Source organism: Corylus avellana, chromosome 5 (genome assembly GCF_965113065.1).
Source record: "Corylus avellana chromosome 5, dhCorAvel1.hap1.2, whole genome shotgun sequence".
Classification (NCBI taxonomy): Eukaryota; Viridiplantae; Streptophyta; class Magnoliopsida; order Fagales; family Betulaceae; genus Corylus; species Corylus avellana.
Window position 1 is genome coordinate 8,595,388 of NC_142494.1, and position 11,164 is coordinate 8,606,551.

The 11,164-nt window shown below is 34.2% G+C and overlaps 2 protein-coding genes across 2 annotated transcripts; both read left to right on the forward strand.

Moving 5' to 3' along the window:
* Positions 1 to 640: 640 nt before the first annotated feature.
* On the forward strand, positions 641 to 1,344 carry LOC148585346 (taximin). Its single transcript, XM_088516980.1, has 2 exons — positions 641 to 746; positions 1,221 to 1,344. The coding sequence occupies exons 1-2, from the start codon at positions 649 to 651 to the stop codon at positions 1,342 to 1,344; spliced, it is 222 nt and encodes a 73-aa protein (XP_088373106.1). The 5' UTR covers positions 641 to 648.
* A 4,700-nt stretch (positions 1,345 to 6,044) lies between these two features.
* On the forward strand, positions 6,045 to 10,098 carry LOC132182348 (uncharacterized). Its single transcript, XM_059595571.2, has 3 exons — positions 6,045 to 6,470; positions 6,848 to 7,290; positions 9,304 to 10,098. Exons 1-3 carry the CDS (start codon positions 6,306 to 6,308, stop codon positions 9,746 to 9,748), a joined length of 1,053 nt encoding a protein of 350 aa, XP_059451554.2. The 5' UTR covers positions 6,045 to 6,305; the 3' UTR covers positions 9,749 to 10,098.
* Positions 10,099 to 11,164: the final 1,066 nt, after the last annotated feature.

The following is an 11,164-nucleotide window of genomic DNA, read 5'->3' on the forward strand; positions in this document are numbered from 1 at the left end:
GTCAATATTGTCTTAACTACCAAAAATTGGTCAATGCCAGCAAAAGACAAAAATGACCTTAAAATTTTTTCAACATACAAGCGTGTATTTTTTTTCAATAATTAACAATAATAATTTAAAAAGTATGTGTACTTTTTCTATGAGACCCAAAACTTAGAAAATTGCATTAAAAAAAAAAAACTTAAAATAATTTTTCTTGGTCAAAAGTACAACCAGGTCAAAAGAAGAATATGTATTAGTATTTCCTTGACCCACCTTCCCAACGCAAACTCAAAATTTTTCAATTTTGGCAGGAAAAAAGAAAAAGAAAATAATTTGAAAAACATCTGGGAAGTGTTGGCACGTAGCGGGACTCTGATTGGTCGCCCAAAAAGAAAAAGGAACGAAGCTTCTGAAAACCCAACTTCCCAAAATACCCAACAACTTCTGGAAACAAGAGAAAGTCTCATCTCTCCTTAATATTTTTTACTTACAAGGGCAGTTCTGTCAACATTGAAGTCTACGCAGGCGGCAGTTAAGTTCCCGTTTCCGCGTCTGCAGCGGCACATCGCTGTATATTTCCTTTGAAAAGGCCATTTCATTTGTCTTCAACAAATCCACCGAAAAATCAAAACAAAGAAATCTCAGAGAGAGAGAGAGATAGAGAAAATGGGAGATTGCAGGCCATTGGGTTTCTTGCTGGGGCTGCCTTTTGCACTGGTGGCATTGCTTTTGTCCGTTGTGGGTGCAGTTATTTGGGTTATTGGGTGAGTTTTCTTTTGTGTTAATATTGTTCATCTTCTTTCCCTCTATGTTTTCTTTGTTTCTTCATTCAATATAGCTTCCTCATGATCTTGGAAAATCGCTTATAACGTGACAGTAAAAATCAATAACTAATTTATTTTTGCTTCTCTCACGTTATTCTAGTTGTATTATAACAGTTATTTGGGTTATTGCCTATTGGGTGAGTTTTCCTTTGTGTTAATATTGTCCATCTTCTTTCCGTCTATGTTTTTTTTGTTTCTTCATTCAATATAGTTTCCTCATGATCTTGGAAAATCCCACAGTAGATCTTTCTTTTATGACGTGACAGTAAAACTTAGTAATTTTGATTTATTGTTGCTTTTCTCACGTTATTTTTGTTGTATTATGACAGTATACTAAATAGCGTTAATCTGTTTCTGACGGTTGATTTGATTTTGTTTTTTGTTTTTTATTTTGTTTGTTAATTTGAATTGCAGGTCTGTGCTGAGTTGCTTGTGCCCATGTTGCATATGTTGCACAGGACTTGCTAATATGGCTATGGGTCTTGTGAAGCTTCCTGTGAAAATTCTTAGATGGTTCACTAAACAGATCCCTTGTTAGAACTTTTTTTTTTTTTTTTTTTTCTTCTTCTTTCTTAAATGGCTATTTTTAGACATTTAATTCATTGCTTTATTTGTTTGTTTGTAATTTCTTTGCGGGAACTTGTATTAATTAATGCTAATTACACTATTTCATTTAGTGATATTTGGTAAAATTCCAGATTCCGTGTGGTTTGGTTCCAAAATCGGTTTTCAAACAATGACAAATTGGCAATGGCTAATGATGATGTAACACTCAGCACTGAAAAATACTAATAATGTGGAAATAAAGATTTAGTGTTTTGGATTAATTGCTTTAATCTCTGCCAATCAAGGGCTAAAGCCCAAGCAATCCTGATGATTAAACAAATTATTATTTATTATTTATTTTTAAGTTAGTAATTGGTAGTTAAAAGAAAGAAATAAATGATATTTTGGGGTGAATTCAAAAATTGTTGATTGTTTGGCCTCAACCTCGATCGTTCGGTACCTCTATTGAACGTTCAGTGATATTGCTGAACCTCCATTTTCACCAAAGGTCCAAGCTTGTCCTTGTGCAGTGTGAAGTAAATCAAATCAAATCAACTTAATTAGTTTCTTTTCTTCCTTGTGTTGCTCTGAAACACAGTAGGTTGGAGAGGCCATACATGCTTTTTTTTTTTAAAAAAAAAATTGACATAAGAGAAGAATAGGGAGTTTACTCAATTTTTCGGTTGGGCTTTATTTTGTAGGGGCTTTAAGGGTAAGGAGTTTGGGCTTAAAAATACTTGGGCACCCAGACCCTGTGTATCAGCCACTGAAACCCATAGCCTATATCTACTAAAATATAGCTAACAAGGCTATGAAAACAATACTAATAGAACTATATAAACTAACAATGTGAAACCATCTATATAAAAAAAAAACAATAAAAAAAAAAACAATGTGAAACCAACAAGGTAAAAGCTGAGATGTTATCTCTTGAAGGAATAATCAAGGTTCTCTCCTTTCCTCTCTCCAAGCCTTCTCTCTTTCCCTCTCCAAGGTTTTGAGGTGAAAAGGATGACCAAAATGGGAAGTTTGGACGAATTTAGACTTCTCATGATCGTCTAATAGGGTTGAGGTGTCCAAGGTTTAAAAAAAAAAGAAAGAAAGAAACTGCCAAACACACTATTGAACGTTTGATGTTCCACTAGAGTGTTCGAAGTTGAATTCAAACATTCAACGTTCCAATCGAATGTTTAGTCCGACAACAATTTCCTAAAAAGTTCCAAAAACGGCATCTTTCCACATTCAACCAATACCAATCTCAAGTATACCAATTGTGGAATATTTAAAGCAGGTTAAACATCGGGGTATTACATGTGCATGCCAGAAAACTCATTGTGAACAAAGACCAAGCGTTTTTGGCCTTAATTGTTGAACCCTCAAAGAAGGTTGAGAAGGATTTATGAGAAATTCTAGTGGTACAGGATTTTTAAGACGTCTTCTCAATGAAATTTTCAGGATTGCCTCCAAGAAGGGAAATCGAGTTCAGAACATAGTATAGTTCAGGCACCACACCTATATCGAAGGCACCTTTGAAATAGTTGAAGATCCACTTGAAGGAATTATTGGATAAATGTTTTATTTACCTGAGTACGTCACCATGGGGAGCACTCGTGTTGTTAAGGATATGAAGGGATCATATTGGTGGAACAACATGAAGTGGGATATTGCAAATTATGTTAAGCAATATTGCTCTAATTGTCGACTAGTTAAAGTAGAGCACCAGAGGCTAGAAGGAATGTGCCCAAGTGAAAGTGAGACAAAATAGCAATGGACTTCATCATGGGATTACCTAAAGCGTCATGGGGAGAATATGCCATTTGGGTAATTGTGCATTGTTTAACAAAGAGTGCTTACTTCATTCCTTGAAGGTTAAAGATGTTGGGGATTATGCCATAAATCTCAATGATTTTATATCTACAATTGACATTCAAGTTTGTAATGAATATAAGTTGTTATTCACTAATTAAATTATTTGAGCATATGGCATATGATATTTTGCATGGTTATTGTGATTATATATATTGTGCATGTTAAAGATCTTTAAATTACTTTGAATATGGTCTATGATGTGAGTAACAGGGTTATCACACAAACTCGTAATCTATAATAATGAATATAAAATGATGATGTCTCTAAACAATAAGTTATTGTTCGTATGGATGTAATTATGTGCAGAAGTGAAGTAAAATTTTACATAGAAGAGAGTAAGTATAGAAGTACTTATTGGGGTATGATGTTGTGTTTCATTAATGATGATTGTTGTTTGGTTATTACTTTTGATAACTATTTATGAAATGCATATTGTGTATAAGAAAATAAAACAGATGAGATAATAGCTATCAATAAAGTTGGTGATTGTAACAAGGGGGTAATGGCAAGCCAGTGGACAAGGTGATAGTAGTCAAAGGCCTTTAATAAATAAGCTAGCTAAAACCAGTAGGATTCCGTAGCAAACAAGTAAACTTTATATGGTCGAAGGTCTAGCACTCGTGAAGACGGACTGGTAAGAGCATTGACATGAAAGGAGTGCTAAGAAAATAAATTTTAATACTCAAACTAAATAACCACTACATTGCATATTTATGCATTCATTAATCCATTTCTATTCTTTGGTTGTATAATAACCAATTGGGGGGGTTTTTTCTTTAAAAACAAAAAAAACAAAAAAAAAAAAACGAATTAGCACTCACGTGCAAGGCATATGCTTATTCACGGTATGAGATGATGATATAATTTATAATAAGATAAAGTTCACTTAACTCCCTCAAACTACCACCTCAATGACAATTTATCCCACAAATTATCAATTGTGACAATTTACCCCCAAACTATCAAAACAATGACAATGTACCACCAATTTTTTAAAAATGACAAAATTACCTTTACTAAAATAAAAACAAAAATACTAAAATTTAATTTTTTTTTTTTCAAATTTTTAAGGGCATTTTTGTCTTATGGAATATTTTATAAGGATAATTTCATCATTTTGCTAGTATTAGGGGTACATTGTCATTATTTTGGTAATTTGGAGGGTAAATTGTCGTAAGTTTGTGGGGTAAATTGTCATTGGGTGATAGTTTGAGAAGGTTAAGTGGACTTTACCCTTTATAATATTAGAAGTTTCACTACACAACATTAAAAACTTGAATTTGTGGGCCTAAAATTTAATTAAAATAAAATAAAGGGGTAACTTCACTTTAAACTCTTGAATTACCACGTAATTTGACAAGCCTCTCTTAAACTTCAAAACCTCTCAATTTGAATTCTTGAACTTTCAATTGCCATCAATTTACCCCCATTAGTCAATTTTTGCCGTGAAAATCCCTAAAAAGACAAAACTACTCTTCAATTTTCTTTTTATTAAAAAAAATTTTTTGAAAAAAATGGAAAAAAAAATGATAAAAAAGGGTCACAAGGTGGCCCAACCGTGGGTCACTTTGTGATTTTTTTTAAAATAATATTTTCTTTTAATTTTTAATTTGAAATTAAGGGTAAATTTCAAATTTTATAAAAAGTCAGGGGTATAAACATCATTATCTTACTTTTAAAGTTTAATATCTGATAGAGGGGTTCAAATTGACTGCAATTAAAAGTTAATGAGTTCAAATTGAGAGATTTTAAAGTTCGGAAGGGGCTTGTCAAATTGCGTGATAATTCAGAGATCTAAAGTGAAGTTACTCCAAAAATAAAACTTAATAATTGTGCGAAGTACATTACCTTTATATCCTTTAAAAGTTGATATGATTTTAAAATTATTTGGATCAAAATCTAATAATAATCGATCTCAGATTTAATTGCGATTTTAAAAGTCACGTCAACTTTAATTCAATGATAAAAAATGGCATTAATTTATATTAGACAAAACATATTTATGAATCCAAACCCATCTATAAACTCTAAAAAAACCCTTTTCAAAACACTTTTTAAACAAAAGGGTTAAATACTATATACTCCCTAGGGTTTCATAACATTATTTGTTTCTCCCTAAGGGTTCATTTTTATTACAGGAGATCCTTGTGGTTTTGATAATAGACTAAATTAGTCATTCTATCAGTTGACTTAACGGAATTTCACGTGAACCAATTATTTTTTAATTAAAAAAAAATTAAGTGGGTGCCACGTATTAACATTTGATTGGTTCACGTGGAATTCTGTTAAGTCAACTAGCGGTCAACTGATAGAAGGACTAATTTAGTCTATTATCAAAATTACATGGACTTCCTGTAATAAAAATGAAATCTTAGGAGGAAAAAAATAAAGTTATGAAACCCCATGGGGTATTTAATATTTAACCCTAAACAAAAACCAAAATTCACTTTCAAAATTCAAAACCATTGTCCTACCTATATAATAAATAAAGAAAAATGCTAGAGGTCAATAAGTTTTTCATATTTTGCTCATATTCTGATATTCCCTTATAATCAACGGTTAAATTTATAGGGTCCACAATTGCCTTATGTGAGATCTACATAAGTTTACAAATTCAATAATTAATTGTAAAGAAATATTAGCTAAATATAAAAAATTTATTGACCCTTAGCATTTCTCATAAGCGCTTTTTTGTTTTGGTACTTTTAATTTTAACGATTTTATTGTTATTCACCTGTATTTTATTTTATTTTATATCATATGTAGATTGTGTTGCCTTATTAATAAATATGAAAAAATCTCGTCCAGAAAGAACCGCATGGCAAGTTCTGGAACTTTCTACAGGATTCTCAAACCATCAGAACTATGTATCGACTGTCATTCGCAGCACTTCCTTCACACGTGACGCAACACCACACCGCTTCCTTATACTCAGCCTCACAGCTACGCTGTCATCGTCAACATCAAAGCACAACTACAAGCAAAAACCGAAGCCAATTGAAAGAAAGCTTTGGCCTTTCTGAACTTGGAATATTGAAAGGATAAGTGAAAGTGAGGAAGAGAAAGAGGGAAGTGGAACAAAATATGGGGGTGGACTACTACAAGATATTGCAGGTCGATAGGAATGCCAACGATGAGGATTTGAAGAAGGCCTACAGGAAGCTTGCGATGAAGTGGCACCCTGATAAGAATCTCAACAACAAGAAAGAAGCCGAAGCCAAATTCAAACAGATCTCTGAAGCCTATGAGGTACTTGTGCTTTTCCTTATCCATTAGCTTACGTTTTTTTATTGTGTGTTCCACCAGAACATGTGTGATGTGTTACTTCTACACAAATTCTTTCTGGTTTTTAGGATTACCCATCATATTGGATTTCTGGGTTTTGTTGGGTTTTTAGCTTTGTTTGTCATATTTGTATATTTCATGTCTGAGATCCTGAAAAGTTTTGGTTTTGTTTAATTTGTGTTGGGAATTTGGAATCTCTGTTTCTCTGTGCGATTTTCTTCTTTTGACATGTGGATATTGCAATTTTACTCTCTCAATATTTGAATTTTAAGACCACCCATGATCAGAGTTTGTGCAGAAGTTACTGGGTTTTTGTTAATTCTTGATGGGAATTCTTGCAGGTTCTCAGTGATCCCCAGAAGAGAGCAGTATATGATCAGTATGGAGAAGAGGGCCTAAAGGGTCAGGTGCCACCGCCCGGTGGTGCTGCTGCTGGCCCTGGTGGAGCTTCGTACTTTTCGACTGGTGATGGGCCGACGACGTTTCGATTCAATCCTCGAAGCGCGGACGACATTTTCGCCGAGTTCTTTGGAAATTCGAGCCCGTTTGGAGGCATGGGAGGTGGTGGTGGAGGCATGAGAGGGTCAAGATTCTCAAGTGGGATTTTTGGTGATGATATATTTGCATCTTTTGGGGAAGGAGGAGGAGGGGGAGGGTCTATGAACCAAGGTGCTCCTAGGAAAGCTCCTCCTATCGAGAACAGGTTGCCTTGTAGTCTTGAAGAGTTATATAAGGGGGCTACCAAGAAGATGAAGATCTCTAGAGAAATTGCTGACATCAGTGGGTGAGTAATTTTTCTTAATTGATTATTTAACTTTGCTCAAATTTTGATTCTTCACTCGTGGTTGCGAATTTGGTTTGTGGGTATTAGTTGTTTGATCAAATTGAGTGATTGCCTTGTTCTGATTCCTTGTAATTAATTGGTTTTGCTGGTTTGATCAAAAAGACTCCATTTGCATTTGCAAGAGAAAGGTTGTCATACATTTGGGATAACAGGACAATGAAAATTAGCCATTGATTTTTATTTTTTTACAAGCTCTTGCTGATTCAAAGTTTGATTTTTACTGCCACGTCATTCCTGTGGCATTCCAATTGTATGACAGTCATAGTTATCTACTAAATAGTATTATTCATTTTGCAATTTGAAAGTTTGCTTCTTTGCATTTGGATTGTAATGGAATATGTCACTTTGGGGGAAGAAGTGGATTTGCACTTTTGAGTTGATAACTTCTACTTGATTTGGCTTAGAGAGTAGTTTTCATACATTAACCTGAGTGATAGGTATCTAAGTTTGTTCAAATTAAGGAATTGTTTTGTTTTTTGTTTTTGATTTTTGTGATTAGAGTTGTTTTGCTTTTAATTGGCTGATAATTGGAAATAGTTTCTTCCTTTTGAAGTATAAAGGGGCCTTTACCTGTTGTGACCTATTAAAGCAGGGTTGTTGGAACAAGTTTTGCAAGGTCATGTTTAGATCATTTTATGTAAACAGATCAAGGTATAATAACATTTTTAATAGAATGCTTGTGTAGATGTAATATATGCCTTACGGACCTTTGTTCTTCTTTTTCTTCCTAATAGGGGGTTTCTCTTCTATACTTCATGTGTACTTAGCTTGCGTTCCTCTGCCTTTTCCAATGAGATTGAATTACTTATAAATAAAAAATAAAAGACTATCTGTTATTCTAACACAGAAATGTTAGAAATGCGTGACCAGTTTAGGGTCTTAAATGGACATAAAACCAGAAAGGCTATATTAGGAGAAGGGTCCTCTCCATTAATGAAATGGAGAGGAGCCAGTTCCTTATTCAATAGAGGCAAAATTGTCCCCAAAAAAAATGAAATGACAATTTTGCCCCTCTTAAAATAAAAAACCGGCTCCTCTCCATTTCAAATCTCCGTTTCATTTGAATTGGAGAGGACCCTATTCCGCTATATTAGGAGGGTTTTGGGAAACACAATTTTATAAATTTCCTGCCTGGGAAATTTATCTTTAGGTCGTTTAGTCTTGGTAATGATGAGGAAAAATTGCTTATTTTTATAAATATCTTACTTGTTGTATGGTCTTTGCCTGCCTATAAGTCATTGTTTAGTTTAGTCAGAGTGTGGGATTTCACTTAGAAGTCGAAGGAAAGATTCCCTTAACATTTGGCTCGAAAAAGTCTCCCCCCCCCCAAAAAAAAGGTTATTATGAATAGTGTAGTACAAACGCATCATGTATTTCTTGTTCTTGGTGTTTATATGGTATGATACTGTAGAAATGCTTTCTTCATGAAGTCGATATTTGCATAACAGAACCTTGAACTAGCAACTGCCACTTGAGCTGGTTTATGAAGAACTACTGGAGAATTGCTCTTTGTGGCTGTGATGTGATCTAGACATAATTAATTGCTTTTTGGCTGCAAATAAAATAAATGTTTCAAGATTATGATATTCAATTTTAAACATGTTTTAATGAGTTTTCATTTTAGATAATTGGTATTATCCTTATTACTTGGCATTTTATAGGAATGGGAATACTAAACAACCATGCTTTTCATGACTTCCTGAATTCATCTAGTATAGTATCTTCAGGCAGAGTAAAACCAGTTAATGCTGACAAGATATGGAGTTGATTGCCTAGTTTTTGACCGTTCTTATCGGCCCTTAATTTATTTATTTTTTTAATAAGACTAATCCAAGAGCTAATGAGCACCGTCACATTAGATTTAGTGAGATGAGGGTGTAGTTATTTATCATTACTCCATTGAAATTGCTTGACGTCATGCATATTTTCTCACTCATTCTGTGTTTTTTGCAGCAAGACAATGAAAGTGGAGGAGATTCTTACCATAAACATAAAGCCTGGTTGGAAAAAGGGCACAAAGATCACCTTTCCAGAGAAAGGGAATGAGCAGCCAAATGTTATACCTGCAGATCTTGTGTTCATCATTGACGAGAAACCCCATAGCGTGTTCACTCGAGACGGAAACGACTTGATCGTCACGCAAAACATATCCTTGGCTGATGCCCTCACAGGTTACACAGTGCACCTGACTACCATAGACGGCAGAAAGTTAACCATCCTAATTACTAATGTGATTCATCCAAACTATGAGGAAGTTGTTCCTGGGGAAGGGATGCCAATCCAAAAGGACCCTACAAAAAGAGGGAACTTGCGAATCAAATTCAACATCAAGTTCCCAACTAGGCTTACGGGGGAGCAGAAAGCTGGAGTCAGGAAACTACTGGGTCAGTGTCAGTGAGCAAGTACTACTCAACACTGAACGGAGCAAGTACTTCTGTGAATATATATATATAGTTTTGTATTTTTGGTAAACTAATATGATAGTTTTGATTTTTTTTTTTTTTTTTTTTTTTTTTTTTTTTTCATTATTGATAAAGGGTCGAGGATTGACATATTGGTGATGTTATCAACACATAGATTGGTGTCGTCTTTTCAATAGTTTTAAATAAAACAGCTTTCTTGCCGATGTTTTCTCGCTTTTGTGGAGCTCTGCTGAATATAGAGCATCTCTAGCAATATTAGCTAGAATAGCTACTGAAAAAGGACAAATTTTCATTTTAGCTATTGCTTAATTTAGATGTACTCCAATAGATTGTTTCTTCTACTATTTAAATATTATTTTTTGTAAATTCTTTTATTCTTTTGTTTTGTTTATCTCTCTCTCTCCCTCTCACCCTAGCTAAACAGCCCCACCACCGCACCAGTCTTTCGTCTCTCTCCCCCTCTTCCTCTAACCCAAGCTAACAGCCCCATCAAACACATACAAATCGGCAGTGGAAGGGCTAATCCTGCAGGCACAAGATCTCTTCATTTTGGACTGGAGCACATACGATTTTTGCATTTGTTTTGGGTTTATGTATTTGGCCGAAAATGGGTTGAGAGGAATGTATTAGGTTGGTTTTCTATTTGCTTTTGCACTTCTCACATAATGGATATTGTGAGGTTTTGGTTTGCTGGGAGAGAGGGATGTCGAGTTGCAATGAGAAGAAAAATTTAGAGAGGACGGTGCTGGGTTAACGAATTTGACGGAGAAGGCAAGGATGGGAGGGAGCGAGAGAGAGAGAGAGAGAGAGAGAGAGGAGAGAGAAGGGAGTAAGAAAATATTAAATAAATGATCTAGCGTGCTAAGTGAATAGCAAGAAGTTCCTACTCACTGTAGCAAAATGTTAATTTTAGCTATTCTGCGGAAGACAATTTAGCTAATAATAGCTAAATTTAACTATTATGAACCTTTTAGCTACTCTGCTGGAGATGCTCAGTATTCATATGGGAGATCGTGATTGTGAACTTTTAAGAGCCTCAACTATAGGGCTTTTTTTTTTTTTTTTTTTTTTTAATCTTCATTTTATTTTATTATTATTTTTTTCAAAAAAAAATTGTCTTTTTCCTCGTAGCTTCAGGTTGAAGTATATTTATATTTTGGAAAAATCAACCGAGTTTCAAGTTCATCCCTAAAAAATTTTATTGTTCCAAATGAATCAAGCGATTTCCGAAAAGGTCCATTTGAACAACTGGATTAATTTGGAAGACAGAATTTTCAAAGGATGAATATGAAAAATTCGACGATGTTTCAGAGATTAAACATGTCTTTACATCGTCTATTAGAATGATGAAAACCGACCACATGGGGGAGTGAAAAATATGTCCATTATAT

Bases quoted from the DNA above. Each gene is read 5' to 3' on its own strand.
- LOC148585346 (XM_088516980.1), top strand. From the start codon at position 649: ATGGGAGATTGCAGGCCATTGGGTTTCTTGCTGGGGCTGCCTTTTGCA. The intron at 747-1,220 runs GTGAGTTTTCTT...TTTGAATTGCAG, and splicing joins GCAGTTATTTGGGTTATTGG to GTCTGTGCTGAGTTGCTTGT.
- LOC132182348 (XM_059595571.2), top strand. From the start codon at position 6,306: ATGGGGGTGGACTACTACAAGATATTGCAGGTCGATAGGAATGCCAAC. The intron at 6,471-6,847 runs GTACTTGTGCTT...GAATTCTTGCAG, and splicing joins AGATCTCTGAAGCCTATGAG to GTTCTCAGTGATCCCCAGAA. The intron at 7,291-9,303 runs GTGAGTAATTTT...TGTTTTTTGCAG, and splicing joins GAAATTGCTGACATCAGTGG to CAAGACAATGAAAGTGGAGG.